The 23,271-nt window shown below is 44.4% G+C and overlaps 2 protein-coding genes across 2 annotated transcripts in view; both read left to right on the top strand.

The window, feature by feature from the left end:
* LOC309569900 (sialoadhesin-like) overlaps window positions 1–23,271 on the top strand; it is a gene marked incomplete at both ends in the record, with an annotated part of 435,740 nt that overhangs the window by 235,397 nt on the left and 177,072 nt on the right. The window lies entirely within an intron of this gene.
* Window positions 353–19,968, top strand: LOC309543166 (uncharacterized protein). The gene is made up of 5 exons (XM_082242554.1): window positions 353–461; window positions 7,322–7,651; window positions 13,562–13,591; window positions 17,162–17,476; window positions 19,821–19,968. The coding sequence occupies exons 1-5, from the start codon at window positions 410–412 to the stop codon at window positions 19,931–19,933; spliced, it is 840 nt and encodes a 279-aa protein (XP_082098680.1). The 5' UTR covers window positions 353–409; the 3' UTR covers window positions 19,934–19,968.

The raw sequence follows: 23,271 nt of genomic DNA, 5'->3' as shown, positions 1-23,271 counted from the left end.
GAAATATCCAATAAATTTCGTTCCACTTCATGATTGTGTCCCACTTGTTGTTGATTCTTCACAAAAAAATTACAGTTTTATATCTTTATGTTTGAAGCCTGAAATGTGGCAAAGCGTCGAAAAGTTCAAGGGGGCCGAATACTTTGTCAAGGCACTGTATATATATATTTATATTATTTTATTTATTTCTTTTTTTTGGCTGCAAATTGAGGTTGTTGGCAAACACAAATATGCTAGGGAGCAAGTAAAGTTCTGTTCATTTTAACAGTGGGTGTGAAGATTGGGCATTTAAATATGATGTAGATTAAAAGCTTGCATACATTGCTTGTTATTGCATATGTGCCTACCATCGTTTGGGGAAGTGTGAAAACCTCAGCTGTTTCTGGCAGTCGGAACATCACACGAAAAGATGAAAGTCTACTTTTTCAACTGTTGGTGCCGTATTTTATATCTACAGGGATGTAAGTTATCTTTTATTTTTATTTTTTTAAATAATTCTAAAGAAAATAAAGTTTATATATATATATATATATTTAGATAGATATCTATATCTAGATGGATAGATAGATAGATAGATAGATAGATAGATAGATAGATAGATAGATAGATAGATAGATAGATAGATAGATAGATAGATAGATAGATAGATAGATAGATAGATAGATAGATAGATAGATAGATAGATAGATAGATAGATAGATAAAAAAACACAGAAAAGAGTATTAATATACCAGTCCATATTTATTGTTGTCATCCATCAGGGAATTCAAACAGATCCCTGGATGACACAAGTTAATCATAACATAATATACATACATAATATGTGTATTGCAATTTACCAAAGAAATATATTCAAAATAAAATAAATGAAGATGTGTATATTACAAAGTACAAAAACTTTGCACAGGTGTTACAGTTTATTAGGTAGGGTGATATCATCAATTTTCATATTTTTGTACTTTGTATTAAATCTATATATACAGAGTGCCTTGCGAAAGTATTCGGCCCCCTTGAACTTTTCGACCTTTTGCCACATTTCAGGCTTCAAACATAAAGATATAAAACTGTAATTTTTTTGTGAAGAATCAACAACAAGTGGGACACAATCATGAAGTGGAAAGAAATTTATTGGATATTTCAAACTTTTTTTAACAAATAAAAAACTGAAAAATTGGGCGTGCAAAATTATTCAGCCCCTTTACTTTCAGTGCAGCAAACTCTCTCCAGAAGTTCAGTGAGGATCTCTGAATGATTCAATGTTGACCTAAATGACTAATGATGATAAATAGAATCCACCTGTGTGTAATCAAGTCTCCGTATAAATGCACCTGCACTGTGATAGTCTCAGAGGTCTGTTTAAAGCGCAGAGAGCATCATGAAGAACAAGGAACACACCAGGCAGGTCCGAGATACTGTTGTGGAGAAGTTTAAAGTCGGATTTGGATACAAAAAGATTTCCCAAGCTTTAAACATCCCAAGGAGCACTGTGCAAGCGATAATATTGAAATGGAAGGAGTATCAGACCACTGCAAATCTACGAAGACCTGGCCGTCCCTCTAAACTTTCAGCTCATACAAGGAGAAGACTGATCAGAGATGCAGCCAAGAGGCCCATGATCACTCTGGATGAACTGCAGAGATCTACAGCTGAGGTGGGAGACTCTGTCCATAGGACAACAATCAGTCGTATACTGCACAAATCTGCCCTTTATGGAAGAGTGGCAAGAAGAAAGCCATTTCTTAAAGATATCCATAAAAAGTGTCGTTTAAAGTTTGCCACAAGCCACCTGGGAGACACCAAACATGTGGAAGAAGGGGCTCTGGTCAGATGAAACCAAAATCAAACTTTTTGGCAACAATGCAAAACGTTATGTTTGGTGTAAAAGCAACACAGCTCATCCCCCTGAACACACCATCCCCACTGTCATACATGGTGGTGGCAGCATCATGGTTTGGGCCTGCTTTTCTTCAGCAGGGACAGTGAAGATGGTTAGAATTGATGGGAAGATGGATGGAGCCAAATACAGGACCATTCTGGAAGAAAACCTGATGGAGTCTGCAAAAGACCTGAGACTGGGATGGAGATTTGTCTTCCACCACGACAATGATCCAAAACATAAAGCAAAATCTACAATGGAATGGTTCACAAATAAACATATCCAGGTGTTGGAATGGCCAAGTCAAAGTCCAGACCTGAATCCAATCGAGAATCTGTGGAAAGAACTGAAAACTGCTGTTCACAAACGCTCTCCATCCAACCTCACTGAGCTCGAGCTGTTTTGCAAGGAGGAATGGGCAAAAATTTCAGTCTCTCGATGTGCAAAACTGATAGAGACATACCCCAAGCGACTTACAGCTGTAATTGCAGCAAAAGGTGGCGCTACAAAGTATTAACTTAAGGGGGCTGAATAATTTTGCACGCCCAATTTTTCTGTTTTTTATTTGTTAAAAAAGTTTGAAATATCCAATAAATTTCGTTCCAATTCATGATTGTGTCCCACTTGTTGTTGATTCTTCACAAAAAATTACAGTTTTATATCTTTATGTTTGAAGCCTGAAATGTGGCAAAAGGTCGCAAAGTTCAAGGGGGCCGAATACTTTCGCAAGGCACTGTATATATATACACACCTTATTTTTTATTGTCTTTATTTGATGAATTACAAAACACACATCAAGTATTGGGTTTTCTGACCTGAATGGATGGATGAATGAATGACCACATTATATAGGGACTGGTATACTGGTCCTTTTTTTTTTTTTTTTTTGGAGAAGGGTTTTATATTTTCATATGTTTTTAATCCGTGTGTTATATACATACACTTTATTTTTATTTTACACTTATTATACACTTATTTTTTTAAACTTTTGTTGTGTGGACATTTGTTTCAGGAAACATTTTTTTTTGTGTGTTTTGTATTCCTTTTTTTTTTTTTTTGAGACAGGAAATTAAGAAACAACTTCCCTAAAGGGGACACAGACAGAAAGGAAAAAAAAAAACTGGCTGTGCAATAGTAGATTTTTGAACAAACATTTCTATGAAAATTCTCATTACAATCAATGACTTGAATATACCTAAAATTTTTATTTGTTTTTAACCAGTGATGGAACTACCAGGGTCGCAAAGGTCGCGCTTGCAACCGGGCACTGGAGTTCCACCACTGTAAGGTGGGGGGGGGGGCAAGACTGCAAGATCAAGTTTTGGCACTGGGCTCCTCTCCTGTCATCTGCACCTGCCTTCCTGTCTACCTGTGCCCTATGCTTTCTCCTCCGCTGGGTGCCTCTCCCCCCGTCTCAATGATCTCCTTCCCATTGCAGTTATTGGCTGCTGGGACCGCTGGTATCCTAGCAACTGATAACACACTTTTGACACTGCAAACACTGCGATGGAGGAAAATAGCCGTAGGGCCCCAGCCACTCCACCCCCCCCCCCCCAACTGCAGCTCCAAACCTCTATTATTTAATGGGGGTCCCTAATGAAGGAGAGCACTGATATAAGGGGTGAGCTAATGGGGGTCTCTAAGGAGGGTGCTGACTGCTGATATAATGGTTGGTGACCAACTAACCAAATCATTCACAATTATTTTTTCACATTAACATAATTATAGGGGGGTGGTTTTATTTTACTCTCTCTCTTTACTGATATAAGGGGACTCTGACCTAATGGGGGATCTCTTTACTGATATAAGGGGACTCTGACCTAATGGGGCATCTCTTTACTGATATAAGGAGATTCTGACCTAATGGGGGATCTCATTATTGACATAGGAGGACTCTGACCTAATGGGGGATCTCTTTACTGATATAAGGGGACTCTGACCTAATGGGGGATTTCTTTACTGATATAAGGGGACTCTGACCTAATGGGGGATCTCTTTACTGATATAGGAGGACTCTGACCTAATGGGGGATTTCTTTACTGATATAAAGGGACTCTGACCTAATGGGGGATCTCTTTACTGATATAAGAGGACTCTGAGCTAATGGGGGATTTCTTTACTGAAATAAGGGGACTCTGACCTACTGGGGGATCTCTTTACTGATATAAGGAGACTCTGACCTAATGGGGGATCTCTTTATTGATATAAGGGGACTCTGACCTAATGGGGTATCTCTTTACTCGTATAAGGGGACTCTGATCCAATAGGGAATCCCTTTACTAATATAAGGGGACTCTGACCTAAGTGGGGATTTCTTTACTGATATAAAGGGACTCTGACCTAATAGGGGATTTATTTACTGATATAAGGGGACTCTGACCTAATGGGGGATCTCTTTACTGATATAAGAGGACTCTGACCTAAGTGGGGATTTCTTTACTGATATAAGGGGACTCTGACCTAATAGGGGATTTATTTACTGATATAAGGGGACTCTGACCTAATAGGGGATTTATTTACTGATATAAGGGGACTCTGACCTAATGGGGTATCTCTTTACTGATATAAGAGGACTCTGACCTAATGGGGGATCTTTTTACTCATATAAGGGGCTCTGATCTAATGGGAGGTGTCTAAGGGGGGGGGGCACTGATATCAAGGGACTGTGATCTAATAGGGGATCTCTAAGGGTGGGAGTGATCCCATTTCAATGCTTTCCCAAGTTTTTCCTTCATAGGACCTCAAGAGGCAGAGTCTCCTCTGGTACCTTATCTCAGACATCATGTAATCCTCTCCTGTCCTCTGCAAGGCTCCCTAATCCCAGGGTGTCAAGCAACTGTATTTACTATGCTTCAGTTTGTGAATGAGCAGGAAGCCTCAGAGTGCTTCCTATACATTCATCTGTGCAGCTGAGGTTGCAGAGAAAGGAACTGATAAATCTATGTCATTAGTTAGTTTTTGGCCAGGGGGGGGGGGCCCTGTCAGGTAGGCCATATGGGGACCCGTGATTTCTAACAGCAGCCCAGTGTGTCGGACATCTACAGAGAGACCACTGCTTACACACAGAGTGTCAGGAACCAGGCTGGAGGCTGAGGTGACGAAAGGACTCCCCTTGCGGCTGAGTGATGGTGACAGAGGGTGCTGTGCCCAACAGTGCATGCAGGTGTAGCGGCTTCAGGAATCGGATCTGTAGTGGAGAAGGTGGTCGCAACCACCAATGCAGCCAATGCGCCGTTGCATGCGCCAATGCGCCATTGCGTACCTATTGCTAACGCCCATGCGTGCGTTAGCGCGGCCATCTTGGGCATTGGCATATCTGCCAGTTCTCCTGTAAAGTTCTTCCCTTAGTCCAGGGGCTGACTGGCAACTTCCGGCCAAGGGGGCACAAACCAGAGGCCCGTAGTGCAGCGACTCGCCCCCCACTCTCCCTCTTTCCGGCCTCCTCCTGACCCCCATTCCAGGCTGAAGTCCTTCTCCAAGTACTCTCTACTCACCAGCCAAATCCGGGTTCCGGACCTGGCCAGCAGGGGGCAGTTGGGGGGAGCTGGGACAGCTCGGTCAGGGCTGCCTGGGGGAGGAGAGTCTCCAGTGGGGCACGGAACAGGCCTCTGCTCAGACACAGATTACACCATCCATGTCTTCATCCCGCACTCAGTAGGTCAGCAGCGGGGCCTTTTTGCTTCTCTTCACCAGGAAACCTTTAGGCATGTCTGTGGCAGAAGCGGTGCAGCCTTTTTACGGGGGAATCCGAGCAATTCCCCCCCCCCCTGCCCCCTGGCCCAGTCCTCCCCTGTCCCTGACACAGAGAGCAAGGGTCCTTCCAGGGCCGGTGCTAGACTGTTTTATGCCCTAGGCAAGATCAGCTACTTGCGCCCCCCCCAAAAAAAAAAAAAAGGGAAGGGGTTAAAAACTGCTCTATGTCATATCCAGTGACCCTGATCTGATGGTTCCTCCATGTAATGCTGTCCTACCCAGTGATCCCAATGTTCCTCTATGTCACATCAGGGGTCCCTGATGTTCCTCCATGTCATACCCGGGGACCCTGATGTTCCTCCATGTCACACCTGGGGACCTCAATCCCCCATGGCACACCCAGGGATCCCTATTCCTCATGGCACACCTGGTGACCCCAAACCCCTGTTACACTTGTGACCCCTCTCCCCCATGGCACACCTGGTGACTTAGATTCCCCATCGCATACCTGGTGACTGCAATTCTCTTTCACACCAGGGATACTCCATGTCACACCCAGGGACCCTGATTCCCTGTTCTGGGGACACTTACTGGGCAGTATGAAGAGAGTGGCCTGCACTCTGCCCTCCTTCACTGTGATCCTGCTTATTCCTTCTCCCAGGACGTTCCTCTCCTGGACCACAGTGCTCACCACAGCTCCAACCGGCTCCTGGTGGAGGGAGAAGCAGCAGTCGGAGATCTCCGCACATCCTTCATCACCAACATCCTCAGACCATTCCGTTGCCTCGTCGCTTCTGCTCCAGTAAAAGTGCCGCCCTCCAGTGCCGAGCTCCGGCTCAGGTTCAGCTCTCCTCCACTCCCTGCTTAATACCGACCCAGGGAAATAAACGGCTGCCCACCAGCTCAGATTAGAGAGTCACTTCCCGCCCAGGGATTAGGCCGCTCAGCTCCAGACGAAGAGGATCATTATGCAGCTAGCACTCCGGTGGGCTCCTTTCCTGCCCCTTGGGGCTCCCCCAACAATGGTGGAAAGTCAGGGCCTGGTAGTTCTGCCACTGCCCCAGACACCTGGCATCTTCCTCTGTCCCTTCTTCCTCACCCACTGCCGCCCCTCCCCTCAGCTCACAAGGATCATTCATGATGGAGCGTGAGTGCTGACTCGTGGCTGCGCCCCTAGGTGGCAATGCGCCCTAGCATAGGTGTGCGCAGCCTGTTGCATTAGGGTGTGCACCCCAAAGTTTAAATACACATGCATGTGTTTGCCTACATGTACATGGCCCCGGTACATTACTCTCCCTGCTGGCAAAGTGAAATAGAAGTGTGTGGCACTTCTCTTATGGCAGAGCAGGTCCGAGGGAGATCTTTCCCATCTCCTCACTGGCAAACAGAGCGATAATGCTAATGTGCCCTAGGTGATTAGGGTGTGCCCAGGCACACCCGGCACACCCTGTGCGCACGCCTATGCGCCCTAGGCGGCTGCCTAGTTTGCCTAGTGAAAGCATCGGCCCTGGGTCCTTCTCTACAGCATGTTGGCAGATTATTTGCTATTTTTACTCAGGCTGTGGATGTTTTCTAAAGCAAGCAAACTGTGATGCTTTTTTTGATGGACCTTGAAGGTATTTAGCTGATTAAAACTGAAAGCTCAGTTGGGTTTAAATATAAAAATATAATGTAGATACGATGAAACAAAAAATATTAATACCATGTTAATTGTTAATCTTATACTTGATCAAACGTCTCTTTTTAATGCAGTGGTTTCTATCATTCCCTGTGTCTCCATAACAAGCCTTTCTGTTGAGGAGGGTGAAGACGTTGTTCTACAACTGGACTTGAATGATATCAGTCTCACTTCTGCCACCTGGAACTATGAAAAGTTTCTTATTGCCACCACAAAACTAGGCCAACCACTGGAGATGGGGTATCATGGCTCTGACTATACCGGGAGACTAGGTTCTAACTTAAAGGATGGCTCATTAATTATCAGATCTTTGTCCTCCAATGACATTCGGGTTTACCGAGCTGAATTATTTAACAGCCAAGATAAATACATCTGTGCTCAGTTATATGATCTCAGGATTAGTGGTAAGTAATTCAATGGCTTTTACATTTACTGGATCAGTTATCTACATGTTAACCGCTTGCCGACCGACGCACGACTATTTACTGCGGAGGTCAGCCCCTCACAGGCAAAGCGACGTAGTACTACGTCGCTAGCCTGTGAGGCTCTAGGGAGCGAGCGCGCGCCACCGGAGGCGCGCTCCCGCGCGGTCCCGAACCCCCCCGCGCGTGTGACCGGCGGACCCGATGTCCGCCGGTCACTCGCGAACGTCGGGTGGAGAGGGAGAAAGTCAGGCGGCTAATGTAAACAAGCCGCCTGTCATTCTTCTCCCCTGTGTAGAAATAGTGATCATACGGTTCTACTATGTAGGACCGTTGATCACAGTCCCTACACCTCAAGCCACAGCCAATCACAGTTAGAATCACGCCCCTAGGGACACACATAACCCCTCCCTCTCAAAAAAAGTTAACCCCTTCACTGCCAGTGTAATTTTACAGTAACAGTGCATATGTATAGCACTGATTACTGCAGTAATGTCACTGGTAACCCCAAAAGTGTCAAAAATGTCAGTCAAGGGTCCGATCTGTCCGCCGCAATGTCGCAGTACCGCAAAAAAAATCGCAGCCATTACGCGTTAAAAAAAAACAACAAAAATGACAAAAACCGTTCCCTTTGTTAGTAAACGCGGTAACTTTTGCGCAAACCAATCAAAATACGCTTTTTGCGATTTTTTTTACCAAACATATGTAGCATAAAACAAATTGGCTGAAAATGTTAAAAAATTTAGATTTTTACATTTTTTTGGGGGGGGGTTTCATATAAAAAAATGTGAAAAATATTGTAATTTTTGCAAAATTGATGCTCTTTTTTTGTTTGTAGCGCATGATCAAAAAATCGCACAGGTGATCAAATACCACCAAAAGAAAGCTCTGTTTGTGGGAAAAAAAGGACGTCAAATTTGTTTAGGTACAGCATTGCACGACCGCGCAATTGTCCGTTAAAGTTACGCAGTGCCGAATCGCAAAATAGGCCCTGGTCAGGAAGGGGGAAAAATCTTCCGGGGCTTAAGTGGTTAAATAGTTACATAGTAGGTGAGGTTGAATAAAGACAATAGTCCATCCAGTTCAACCTGTGTAGGTGTGTGTGGCCGTAATCATCTCTCATACCCCTGAATGTTCTGATCCGTGAGATGTACGTCCAAGAGTCTTTTGAAAGCCACCATACTTCCCGCAGAAACCACCTCTTGTGGTAGAGAATTCCACAATCTTGTAGCCATAACAGTAAAGAACCCCCCACGTTGCCTGAGGTTAAAACGCTTCTCCTCTATTCGCATTGTATGCCCTCGAGTCCTCATGCAATCCTTTCGACTGAATAGCTTTTTTTCTATGTAGCACTGCCCCCGTAAGGACTGCCAGATATTCACTTTACGGGTCCCCCCCTGAGTTACCAGCACACAGTCCCAGCAAATAAAGTTCTTAATTTTCCTTCTTTGTCTCACTTCAATAATCAATCCAGGGATGTTTGGTTTGTTTTGTATTTTATTGTGAAATGGGGGATAGGAGAAGGCTATAGTGGGATACTCCAAATTAACTATTCACAGTGGTTGAGGACTCCTATCTTCAGATACAGCCAGGCTGTTTATTCACCCTGCCACTATGGATGAATTTGAGTTGATGAGTCTCTTTTCCTTAAGATGACTCGGTGAACACACATTTATCTTCAGGACACTCTCCCTAGCAGTGGTGGCCCATCCATTGGGGGCACAGGGGCGCCGCCCCCCCATCCATGCATCTGGCCCCCTAATCTACATGCATGTGATTAGAGCCAGAGGACTCTAATAGGCTTCAAAAAAGGGTGGGCTCAGGGCGCAGAGCACTGCGCCCTGAGCCCACCCAGTTGTGTGACAATAACGAATGAATATTCGCTATTGCCACACTCATTCTCCTCCTGGCCAATAAGAAAGCAATTCCTGAGACCCGTTTCCTGATTGGCCGAAAGGAGAAGCCATGCTATTGGCCAAGGAGGAGGAGGAGGGAGGAGATGCAGGGGAAGCCCACGGAGGGGACTGAGAGGGAAGCCACCGCCGCTGCTGCCTGCCTAGGGTGAGTGAGCTGCTAACCGGGGAGGGGGGTTAGGTGTGCTGGCTGGAGTTGGTGTGGTCCGGGGGGTTACGGTGTGGTCCGTCTGCCGCCCCCTCAGCCCATGGAGCCCTCTTGCCATGCTGACACCCGTCCACTGACTATCCTACACCCCCCTCAGGTCAGGCCCCTTGACATGAGTCCCTGTACTCACGATACTGTGGTCCCAGGGTCTCCAGTGTCTCCCCTCTAAGTCAGCTTTGCTGGACCTCTGGGTTCAGCTCCTCTCAACCGTTCCTCTGGCCCTCAGAACGACCTCCTGTGACTGCATAACACCTCTACAGAGGAGGCAGCTGCCCCCTCCCTCCGGGACTCTGCTCTTCAGCCAAAGACCCCACAGCACATGTGCTCCTGGCTTTTATACAGTATCCCAGAATGCGCAGAGACGACCTGCCCTCTGCCAATCATCAGGACTGTATCAAATGCCTATGCATCCATTTGTCAGGTTTCCTCCCACTGTCCAACATGCCTCCCTATTGGACCAGCCTGAAACACTCTGCAGACTGAATGAATGGCATCCTGAGTCCAATGAGCAGACCTCACTAACAGATCCTGCTCTCAGTAGGCAGAAAACAATATAGATTTAACTGCAGCCCCTCTGCCACACTATTCTACATATTCCCCCAGGAGGTCAATGCACTTGCAACATCTGTCCTGCGCTCCCCCCTCCCTCCATCCCTCTCTCTCTCTGCATCTCTCCCCCCCCCCCCCCAGCGTCCATCACTTGTGGAGTAGCATACCTCGAGTCCCAAGTCAGCGGGGCATACGGCTGCAATGAGAGCGTGTGTGAGTCCATGAATAGAGCTGTCAAAATGAAGCTCTGAAGTCAGGAAGGGCGGGGCCGATATGCAGGGCTCTGCCCCTTTGTTCCGTGGATAGAGAAAACAGCCAGCGTTTACACATTGGTGGGCAGGTATGAAGTTGGCAGGGGGCGGGACCAACTACTGCATGTGCAACCACAGCTGTGTATAATTCAGGTTGATTATCACATGACCACAATGACTCCTTCCACAATGTTCTGCTACATGGCGGGGAGGCATGTGATTCAATCCCAAGTATCTGGACAGTGTCATGATATTGACAATGAGACTATGTAACGAAGGCTCCATAGGGCTGAGTGGGTGCATGCCAAGCTGATAAACTGACCACAGGCACAACATTTATTCAAGAAGCGAGGTTCCAAAATTGACTACGTCACTACAGATATCTATCTATGGTCAGTGTGGTCTGAAGAGAACAGGAAGCCCTGCAGCAAGAGTTGGACTAATAATACATATGTGGAAGGAAAAAGGAAGCTTGACATATACTTGACACCATTCCCCACACACGGCTAATGTGTAAGGTAAAGTCTACAGGCTTGGAAAGATCGGTTTGTAAATGGATATAAAATTAGCTAAAAGATAGAATTCAGAGAGTAGTGGTTAATGATTCTTACTCTGAATGGTCTAAGGTTATCAGTGGCGTACCCCAAGGTTCAGTGTTGGGACCCTTACTTTTTAATATATTTATAAATGATATCGGTTCTGGGATTAAAAGTACCATTTCAGTCTTTGCAGATGACACCAAGCTTTGCAGTCGAATAACTTCCTTACAGGATGTCTCCAACTTACAAGCCAACCTCAATGCACTGTTTCATTGGGCAACTATGTGGCAAATGAGGTTTAATGTTGATAAATGTAAAGTTATGCACTTGGGGGGTAAGAATATGCATGCATCATACATACTAGGGGGAGTACAACTGGGGGAGTCCATGGCGGAGAAGGGTCTGGGGGAATCCATAGTGGAGAAGGATCTGGGGGAATCCATAGCGGAGAAGGATCTGGGGGAATCCATAGCGGAGAATGATCTGGGGAATCCATAGCGGAGAAGGATCTGGGGGAATCCATAGAGGAGAAGGATCTGGGGGAATCCATAGAGGAGAAGGATCTGGGAGAATCCATAGAGGAGAAGGATCTGGGGGAATCCATAGGGGAGAAGGATCTGAGGGAATCCATAGCGGAGAAGGATCTGGGGGAATCCATAGAAGAGAAGGATCTGGGGGAATCCATAGCGGAGAAGGATCTGGGGGAATCCATAGGGGAGAAGGATCTGAGGGAATCCATAGAAGAGAAGGATCTGGGGGAATCCATAGAAGAGAAGGATCTGGGTGTTCTGGTAGATTATAGCTTAAAGAGGAAGTAAACCCTCCTCTGTAACTTGTACCTATAGGTAAGCCTATGATAAGACTTACCTATAGGTACTGTAAATATCTCCTAAACATGCACCGTTTAGGAGATATTTACCTTACATGCAGCCAGTGACGTCACTGGCACATGCGCTCTGAAAGAACGGCAGCTGGTGCCGTTTTTTCAGAGACCCGTGCCGTGACCGTCGTCTCCCGTGCGCGTGCGCGGGAGTGACGTCACCGCGACTCCGGCCAATCAGATGGCCGGATGCCGCGATCCCGGAAGACGGGCGACTGGACATGTCGCCCGTCATACAGGTAAGCGGGCGGCACGGCGGGGGCTCGTTCTAAGGTAAGTATTTCATAATGAGCTAGTATGCTGTGCATACTAGCTCATTATTTATGTGTTTCTCTTTCAGGTTGCAAAAAGAAAAAAAAATTTTTTTCTGGTTTACAACCTCTTTAATAATAGCATGCAATGCCAAGCTGCTGTTTCCAAAGCAAGCAAAGTCCTTTCTTGTATTAACAGAGGCATGGACTCCAGAGAGAGAGATATCATTTTGCCCCTGTACAAATCATTAGTAAGACCTCATCTGGAATATGCAGTTCAGTAATGGGCAACAGTTCTCAAAAAGGATATCAAGGAACTGGAGAAAGTGCAGGGAAGGGCAACCAAACTGATAGGAGGGATGGAGGAGCTCAGCTATGAGGAGAGATTAGAGGAACTGAATTTATTCTCTCTTGAGAAGAGGAGATTAAGGGGGGATATGACCTCCATGTATAAATATATAAGGGGTTCATATAGTGAATTGGTGTTGAGTTATTCACTTTAAGGTCAACACAGAGGACAAGGGGGCACTCTTTACGTCTAGAGGAAAAGAGATTTTGTCTCCAAACACTGAAAGGTTTCTTCACCGTAAGAGCTGTGAAAATGTGGAATAGACTCCCTCCAGAGGTGGTTGTGGCCAGCTCAGTAGATTGCTTTAAAAAAAAAGGACTGGATTCTTTCCTAGGTGTACATAATATAAATGGGTACTAATATTTATAGGTAAAGTTGATCCAGGGAATATCCAATTACCTCTCGGGGGATCAGGAAGGAATTTTTTTTCCCCTGCTGTAGCAGATTGGATCATGCTTTGCTGGAGTTTTTTCGCCTTCCTCTGGATCAACTGCAGGTATAGGATTGTGTATATGGGATTGTATGGCTGGGTTTTCTTTACTGTTTTTTGTTTTTTAATGGTTGAGCCAGATGGACTTGTGTCTTTTTTCAACCTGACTAACTATATAACTATGCAACCAATGGTGCCAGCACATTCCTTCAATATCATGCCTCAGCTGAGGTTATCTATGGCCAACACAACCCAAAACGCTCTGGTAGAGTCAAGTGTTGGCCTTGTTTTCTGCAATCTCTGCTTATTTCCCATCAGTCTATCATTATGACATAGGAGGACATATGGGAAAAGCAGCACCAGCACCCACAATCCTTTCACAATCCACAAATCATCTACATAACACACTAATTGCATAAAAATATTAAGCCAACATACTGGCTTTCTTTAGAGCAATAAATAATTTTCTGCAAATTATTGTTTCTTCTCAGTAATGACTATTTATATCATTTGAATCTACAGGAAACAGAGGCTTGTCTCCAAAGATTGCAGGTAAGTAAAATATTCAATGATGCCAGGCATTTTAAAATTATTCATGTGAAACAGTCATTTACGGTCAGTGGTGGCCCGTCCATTGGGAACGCAGGGGCGCCGCCCCCCCATCCATATGTTCGCCCCCCTAATCTACATGCAGGGCACTGGACACATGGATTCCAATGTTTTTTTTTTTTTTTTTTTGAAGCACGTGATTAGAGCCAGAGGCTCTAATAGGCTTCAAATAAAGGGTGTGCTCGGGGTGCAGAGCATTGCGCCCTGAGCCCACCCAGTTGTGTGACAATAGCGAATGAATATTCGCTATTGCCCCACCTATTCTCCTCCTGGCCAATCATGAAGCGGGTCCTGAGACCCGTTTCCCGATTTGCCGAAAGGAGAAGCCATGCTATTGGCCAAGGAGGAGAAGGAGGAAGGAGAGGCCGGGGAAGCCCTTGGAGGAGACTGAGGGGGAAGCCGCCACCGCTGCCTGCCCAGGGTGAGCGAGCCAGCAACCGGGGAGTGGGGTTAGTTGTGCGGGCTGGAGCTGGTGTGGTCGGGGGGGTATGGTGTGGTCTGTCTGATGCCAATTGGGGGGGGGCAGCTAATCTATTCTACCACCCCCTCCCTCCTTCCTCCCCCTCCCAGGACGGACGGCTGGCTTGCTGCCCAGCCGGACAGCCAGCATCCTTACCTGCTCCTTCCCGAGTGGCTGTGAGTCTCCTCTGGCCATACGTTCCCTCCCTCTTCCTGGCCAATGGCCAGGAAAATCACGTCTCTTTTTTAGCCAATCAGGATTGGCTGGGAGGAGAGACAGTGTGATAATAGCGAATATTCATTCGCTATTGTCAAAAAACTGGGTGGGCTCAGGGCGCAGTGCTCTGCGCCCCGAGCCCACCCTTTTTTTAAGTCTATTAGAGCCTCTGTCTCTAATCACATGCTTCAAAAAAAAATTGAAATCCATGCATCCGGTGCCCTACATGTAGATTAGGGGGTCAGACGCATGGATAGGGGGGGGGCGGCACCCCTGCACCCCCAATGAACGGGCCGCCACTGGATCCATCTCTTTCCCCCTGTCAGAACGGTAATCTGCCTTGTTTACATAGGCAGATCGTTGTTCTGGCTTTATGCCTAACGATCGGCCGGTGCCAGTAGACATCAAGTCCATGGTACCCGCAGATCGGCTCCCCCTGTGTATAATCACAGGGAGAGCAGGTTTCCGGCGGCGCACATGCGCCCCAGACCCAGAAGTGTCGGATCACATACTAGGTACAAGATCTGGCACAGCAGTGCCACCTTGCCACAGTATAACTACGCCATACCCAACATGCCAAGTCTCAAACTTGCATGAGAAAATTGGCAACAATTTTTAGTATCCGATATTTTCCACAGACAATGCTTAAAAAGCCCGCTACAAGTCATCATTTTAGAGCAAACTGTATATTTTGGGACTAAAATGGCGCTCTGGCATGCACGGCAATATGCAACATGTATAGGAGAGTCAAAATTTCTGTAAGTTGGCACCCTCGAATACATGTGTTTATGTTTATATGTGCATGTTTGTGGAGATGAAAGGTCTGATCTACCCCTTGGGCTGGTAAAAATGTTGCATGGCTATAGATCTATGGGTAACTGCACGCTGAGTTTGGGGTCTCCAGCCATACCGGATTCCTCTGGTAACCAAAAAAGTCTACTTTAAACAGGGGCTGACCTGGTCATGATAGGACTTGTTTGAAAGCCCAAGAACGACACCCAGCATGCCCTCCTGCAACCAGTATTCCATTTTGGGGGGGGGGGTAAGTCTGTTCTACCCCTCGGGTGGTAAAAATGTGGGGTGGCTATAGATCTATGGGTAACTGCACGCCGAGTTTGGGGTCTACAGCCCTACCGGATGCCTCTGGTAACCAGAAAAGTCTGCTTTCAACCGGTGCTGACCTGGTCACGGTAGGACTCATTCGAAAGCCCCAGAACGACACCCAGCATGCCCTCCTGCAACCAGTATTCCATTTTGGGGGTGGTGGGGATAAGTGTTTTGGTGAAACTTTTTTACTTTTACATTTTTTACATATTTTCTTTCACAAAACTTTATTTTTTATCTCATAGGGGACCAAAAGTCCCCCATGGGATGCTATTTTGTTGAGACAGGTTCTCTATAATAAGACATGAGGTGTCTATTAGATCCCTGATGTCAGATTTCGCTCCATTAGCTTATTCTTTAGCTACACTGGTAAGGGAAAGCCACATCCAAACTCATTAATGATGTAATACACATCACTTCCGGGGTTCTTATTAGGTAGGGAAGACGAGCCAACAGACGTTTTCTGGTTTCTCTCCCCTCTACCCAGAGTCCGGAGGTCGGAGGGAGGCCTGCACAGGAGTAGAGCGCAGTACCAAGGGTGTGTGGAAGTGATTGGGCAGCTGACTCGCTTGCTCCTCACCTACAACATCAATCAAGTAAGCCAACATTTTGGGCACATGGAGGGTCCTTTCGTCAAAGTGAGGAATGGACCCTATGTGGCCTGCACAGAGGTAGGGCGCAGTACCAAGGGTGTATGAAAGTGATTAGGCACCTGACTTATTTGCTCCTCACCTACAACATCAGTCAAGTAAGCCAACATTTTGGGCACATGGAGGGTCCTTTTAGTCAAAGTGAGGAATGGACCCTAGGTGGCCTGCACAGGGGTAGGGCGCAGTACCAAGGGTATGTGGAAGTGATTAGGCAGCTGACTCGCTTGCTCCTCACCTAAAACATCAATCAAGTAAGCCAACAATTTGGGCACATGAAGGGTCCTTTCATCAAAGTGAGGAATGGACCCTACGTGGCCTGCACAGGGGTAGGGCGCAGTAACAAGGGTGTATGAAAGTGATTGGGCACCTGACTCATTTGCCCCACACCTACAACATCAGTCAAGTAAGCCAACATTTTGGGCACATAGAGGGTCCTTTCGTCAAAGTGAGGAATGGACCCTTCGTGGCCTGCACAGGGGTAGGGCGCAGTACCAAGGGTGTGTGGAAGTGATTAGGCAGCTGACTCGCTTGCTCCTCACCTAAAACATCAGTCAAGTAAGCCAACATTTTGGGCACATAGAGGGTTCTTTCATCAAAGTGAGGAATGGACCCTATGTGGCCTGCACAGGGGTAGGGTGCAGTACCAAGCGTGTGTGGAAGTGATTGGGCAGCTGACTCGCTTGCTCCTCACCTATAACATCAGTCAAGTAAGCCAACATTTTGGGCACATGGAGGGTCTTTTCGTCAAAGTGAGGAATGGACCCTACATGGCCTGCACAGGGGTAGGGCGCAGTACCAACGGTGTGTGGAAGTGATTGGACAGCTGATTCGCTTGCTCCTCACCTATAACATCAGTCAAGTAAGCCAACATTTTGGGCACATGGAGGGTCTTTTCGTCAAAGTGAGAAATGGACCCTACGTGGCCTCGAAAAGTTGGCTTACTTGACTGATATGACATTGCATGAATAAAAGATTGTATGCATTTGAATCCTATTCATTGACTGACGCATGCTTAGAAATATCTTTGAAGCATTTTTCAAAATCAGACCACCTATTTAACTCATTTTTTTTGTCTTTTAATAGAGCCTACAGAATCGTGTAATGGCACAAGACAATTATTTCATCGACTTGGGGACACTGTTACTCTACAAGCTCCCAGTCCTTCAGGAGTGGCATTTATTGTTTGGGATATTAATAACATCGATCACATGGCAATTACTTGGCCAGGTCAGATAGAGTGTCAGAATGATTGCCACTCCAAGAGACTTTCTGCCATGAGTGATGGCTCTTTACGGTTGTCTCAAGTAAGCGCCAACGATGAGCGGGTCTATAGAGCAGAGCTTTTTACCAATGACTGGGTCCACTGCTGCTCACAGCTTTTTGATGTAAAGATACAAAGTAAGTCTAAGACTTGTAAAATGTTTTGTTTTGAAGGGTATTTCCACTTTTTCTGCCAAATTGGGATAATAACTATTTTATATTTGCTACATGTCCCCATGTCTTCACATAGCATAACAAGCGCAGCTTACCTTTTTCAGATGCTCTTTAATGGAACTTCCAGCAAGGAAACAATCCTAATTTCTTATTACAGGGATGGGGGGCTGAATTTGCCATAATTAACCCTGTCTGTACTATGCAAGACGATATCATCTTATCAATGGTACTTGATATGAACCCTGGAAGATGGGCAGAAGATAATTGCTCTGCTCAACGCTCCAATCTGCCAACTCTCGCCAATAACAGAACTAACTGTACAACAAGTCCAGGAAAAGAAAGAGAATCACTCACTTGGAAATGCTTCATATCCATTTATTCCTCAGTTCAATGAAAAAAAAAAAAGTCCTCCAAGATGAAAGCATCTCAATGCATTTCACTCACCAATGAGCCTAAACCAGAGCTCCACCCAAAAGGGGAAGCTCCACTTGCCTGCCCCCCCCCCCCCCCCCCTCCCACTGCCACATTTGGATAGGCAGCAGCAAGCATAATCCAGTAGATATTTCTGAGCTCAGGTCAGGTAGCAAGCAAGTGTAATCCAGGCAGTAGTGCTGAGGCTGGGTCAGGTAGAGAACAAGCATAATCCAATAGACGGTTCTGAGGTGAGGGCAGGAAGTGAGCAAGTGTGATCCAGTAGACATTTTTAAGGTCAGGTCAGGTAGCAAGCAAGCGTAATCCAGTAGAGAGTTCCAAGGTCAGAGCAGAAAGTGAGCAAGCGCAATCCAATGTTCAGTTCTGAGGCCAGGGCAGAAAGTGAGCAAGCGCAATCCAATGTTCAGTTCCAAGGTCAGGGCAGAAAATGAGCAAGCGTAATCCAATGTTCAGTTCCGAGGCCAGGGCAGGAAGTTAGCAAACGTAATCCAGTAAACAATTCCAAGGTCAGGGCAGGTAGCAAGCAAGTGTGATCCAGTAGACATGTTTAAGGTCAGGGCAGGTAGCAAGCAAGCATAATCCAGTAGACAGTTACAAGGTCAGGGCAGAAAGTGAGCAAGTGTAATCCAATGTTCAGTTCTGAGGCCAGGGCAGAAAGTGAGCAAGTGTAATCCAATGTTCAGTTCTGAGGCCAGGGCAGAAAGTGAGCAGGCGTAATCCAATGTTCAGTTCCGAGGCCAGGGCAGAAAGTGAGCAAGCATAATCCAATATTCAGTTCCAAGGCCAGGACAGGAAGCTAGCAAGTGGAATCCAATGTTCAGTTCCGAGGTCAGGGCGGGAAATGAGCAAGTGTAATCCAATAGACAGTTCCAAGGTCAGGGATGGAAGCGAACAAGTATAATCTTAAAAGCATTTCAGAGGTCTAGGATGGAAGTGAGCAAGCATAATCCAATAGCAAGAGTTCCAAGGTAAGGGCAGAGAGCAAGCAAGCATGACCCAGTAGACAGTTCCAATGTCGGGGCAGGTAGCAAGCAAGCAAAATCCAGTAGACTGCTTCAAGGTCAGGGCAGGGAGCAAGCAAGCATGATCCAGTAGACAAATCCAAGGTCAAGGCAGGTAGCGAGCAAACATAATCCAGTAGACAGTTCTGAGGTCAGGGCAAGAAATGAGAAAGTGGGATCCAGTAGACAGTTCCAAGGTCGAGGCAGGTAATGAGCAAGCGTAATCAAATATATGGTTTTGAGGCCAGGGCAGGAAGAGAGCAAGCGTAATCCATTAGTCACTCCAAGGTGGCAATCCAAAAGATTTGGGTGTAAGAAAGTGGTCAGCAACAAGCACTCCAAACGACAAGTAGCACATGGAAGCACGGGAAGGGGGGCTAGGTAGCTGCTGCTATCACAAGCCAAGAACTCTGGGCTTGCGATGCTTAAATCTGGTTCTAGAGAAGCATAGCCAATTAGAGCAATCCAGCCAGGGGCAGGGGCGTGTGGCTGCTGGCAGATGGAGTGACCCACTGCCTAGCAACAGGAGCCTGCCAACTCCAGTCAGGCCAGGCCCCCTGTAGGCACCATAAGATTCTGGGGCTGTTACCTAGGGCATATCTTATTAGTTTCGGGTTCACTTTAAGGTGAAATTAAAATTTTAAGTTTCAGATTGTACTAATCAATTAAATGTAGCAAATATATAAATAAATAAATAAATAATTAAATAAAATATAAATATAAAAAAATAAATAAATACATAAATAAATAAATAAATATAAACTGTAAATAAAATAAATAAATAAATGTAGCAAATAAATGTAGCTAAATGATCTGTTACATGAATTGTATTTATGGACATGATTTTAAAATGTTTTATTTTTTTTGTTTTTCAGAAAAAAATTCAACATTGTCTTCTGCAATCTATCAGGCATTGTCTGGTTTTGTTCTCATTGTTGCTGTGCTTATATTACTCCACCACATTCGGACAGAGTGTACAGCCAACTGATGAAGGTTTTCCTGAGCTGCTCTGAGAAAAAAATGTAAAAAAAAAAAAAAAAAAACACAAATTAATTTGTAGTTATTTTATAAAATATTGAATATAAGTAGGAAAAAAAAAAAAAAAAAACATTGTCATGACCATACATATCATATCAGAGCAATATTTAATTTCTTGATGTTAATAGCTAAAAAAAAACTCCAGTTGTATGGCATATGTGCCTGATGTAACGTGTATTTGTATGGAAATGTATCTGGTTCTCTTTGTTTCATTGGCTGGGAAGACCAGTGTGGTGCTGTTTTTTTTTTTATCCCCCCCCCCCCCAGCTCTTATGCAGCTGAGAACAGAGGTAATGTGATCATTATAATTTATATTATAAACTCTTTATAATTATATAATATATATATTATAATTTATAATATAATATTATAATATATATTATAATTTAATTATATAATATATATTATAATTTATAATATAAATTATAATATATAATTTATATTATAAATTAAAAGTTATATTATATAATTAAATATATTATATAATTTATATTATAAATTTATATTATAAATTAAAAGTTATATTATAAAAAAGGGAATGTGATTGACGTGTGATTAGAAAGTTTGTATCCCTCTTCATCTTTACAACGCATATGTCTGTAAATATGCATCCTTACCTACTATGCTGGTAAATTTAACTTTGTTATCTTTGTTCACTGAAACATTGTCTACTCATCAATGTTTCTGCATTTATCTATGTTATGTTTCTATACATTTTTTTAATAAACTTTTTATTGTGGAAAAAAAAAAATGAAAATGCATTTATAATGTTTTTTTATTTATAAACCTAAATGTTTTGCCTTTCATTTCTATTTTATGTGTACAAGACCCTCTCTGGTGGGATTTTTTTTTAGGACATAGATCAAAGTTGGTTAAAAAAAAAAGAGTACAAATTGTATTGCATATAACTTACACAAAGATAACAATAGTAAACAAATAAAAACAAGCCTCAGTGCCCGTTCACATACGAGCGACGTACGGCCTCCGGGGTCGCGGTGCGAGCAGTGCGCCGCGACCTCGGAGCGGCCGCCACGGACTTCATAACATTGAAGTCTATGGCGGTCGCCCCAAAGAAGCTCCGGACCCTTTTTCTAAGTCGGAGCGACTTGTGTCGCTCCTATTAGAACGGGTCCGCAGCTTCCCTATGGGAGGCGACCTACGGCGACCTGTGAGGCGACCAGGTCGCCTCACAGGTCGCCTTAGTGTGAACCGGGACTAAGTGAGCTGTTACTAACAGAGATGCAGATTTTAACCACTTGCCAACCGCCGCAAGTATATATACTGCAGCGGACAGCCCCCGGCCAGGCAAAGTGACGTACCGGTACGTCACTAGCCTGTCACCGGTTTGTGAGCCAATAGTGGGCGAGCGCGCGCCCGCTAAGGGGCGCGCCCGCCCCGGCTCGTTCACTAACAAGTCAGTGCGTGTGACCGGCGGACCCGATGTCCGCCGGTCACTTGCGATCGTTCGCCGGGAAGGGAGAAAGGCAGGCGGCTAATGTAAACAAATCCGCCTGTCATTCTCCCCTGTGTAAAAATGGAGATCAGACGGTTCTACTATGTAGAACCGTTGATCTCTGTTTTTATACTAGTAGCCATGTCCAATCACAGTTAGAAACACGCCCCTAGGACACACTTAACCCCTCCCTCTCCAATACAGTTAACCCCTTCCCTGCCAGTGTCATTTTTGCAGTAACAGTGCATATGTATAGCACTGATTACTGTAGAAATGTCACTGGTAACCCCAAAAGTGTAAAAAATGTCAGTCAAGGGTCTGATCTGTCCGCCGCAATGTCGCAGTCCCGCAAAAAAAATCGCAGATCGCCGCCATTACTCGTTAAAAAAAAAAAACACCAAAAATGACAAAAATCTTTCCCTTTGTTAGTAAACGCGATAACTTTTGCGCAAGCCAATCAAAATACGCTTTTTGCGATTTTTTTTTTACCAAACATATGTAGCATAAAACAAATTGGCCGAAAATGTTAAAAATTTTGATTTTTACATTTTTTTTTTTTGGGGGGGGGGGAATTTCATATAAAAAAATGTGAAAAATATTGTTATTTTTGCAAAATTGACGCTCTTTTTTTGTTTATAGCGCATGATCAAAAAATCGCACAGGTGATCAAATACCACCAAAAGAAAGCTCTGTTTGTGGGGGAAAAAAAGGACATCAAATTCGTTTAGGTACAGCGTCGCACGACCGCGCAATTGTCCGTTAAAGTCACGCAGTAAAAAAATCGCAAAAAAACCCTCTGGTCAGGAAGGGGGTAAAATCTTCCGGGGCTTAAGTGGTTAACATGTGTGCAAAACAAAAAATAAATAAATAAATAAATAAATAAATAAAAAAAAAAAATTGCTCTAGTAGATACTTAGTAGTATATTTAAAAAAAATAAAAAAAAAACAGTCAATGTGACATTTAACAAATTTTCACTGCAGGTGTATCTTAATGGTCAATGTGTTTCAAATGACAGTAATTGATACACTTGCAGTGCAGGTTTGGTAAATGTCAAAACTACCCCTAAAAAATATTAAAATGAGAAAAAAAAAAAAAACATCAGGATGGGTGCATTCGATCTATTAATAGAGGACAGTATGATGTCGGTTATAACTGCTGATGGGGCATTTTTCGGTTGGCTGGAGTGATAACTGTTTTCCTGTTTGTTTCTCTTCCTATCGATCTTTTGTTCTGTTGTAAAATTTTTAACAGAAAATGTTATTTTTAAGTCGAGGATACAACACACAGTCATTTTTCACAGCGGATGTGTAAATGCAAAAAATCAGCCAACCGGATAGACCCACGGCTTAGATGCAAACATATTCATAATGGCGGAAAAAAACCCACAACTGAGTTATAATTAATAATTATTAAATATTGGGAAAGGGAAATTAAAAAAAAAAAAAAAAGGACCTTTTGCTTTTGTAGCACTGAGATTGGATTCCCCTGGGTTACCTATAGCAACAGTTTATAAAATCGTATCACTTTAACCACTTTAGCCCCGGAAGATTTGGCTGCTCAATGACCGGGGCCACTTTTTTAAACTTTTTCCATCTTTTTTTAAACTTTTTTCCACTATGCAACTTTAACTGATAATTGCGCGGTCATGCAACACAAATTTGCATCCTTTTTTTCCCCACAAACAGAGCTTTTTTGTAATATTTGCGATATTAATAAAAAAAGAGCAAAAATTTTGCAAAAAATTTACATTTTCTACTTTGACAGTTAAAAAATATCCAATATATTTAATTTTTGTCATATAATTAGACCAAAACTGTATTTTTTTGCAATATTA

This window comes from Pelophylax lessonae, assembly GCF_965119305.1.
Source record: "Pelophylax lessonae genome assembly, chromosome: 13".
Lineage (NCBI taxonomy): Eukaryota > Metazoa > Chordata > Amphibia > Anura > Ranidae > Pelophylax > Pelophylax lessonae.
The sequence above is the reverse complement of the archived record's forward strand: the minus strand, read 5'-3'. Positions and strand labels throughout refer to the sequence as shown.

Bases quoted from the DNA above. Each gene is read 5' to 3' on its own strand.
- LOC309543166 (XM_082242554.1), top strand. From the start codon at position 410: ATGAAAGTCTACTTTTTCAACTGTTGGTGCCGTATTTTATATCTACAG. The intron at 13,592-17,161 runs GTAAGTAAAATA...GTCTTTTAATAG, and splicing joins CTTGTCTCCAAAGATTGCAG to AGCCTACAGAATCGTGTAAT. The intron at 17,477-19,820 runs GTAAGTCTAAGA...TTTGTTTTTCAG, and splicing joins TTTTGATGTAAAGATACAAA to AAAAAAATTCAACATTGTCT.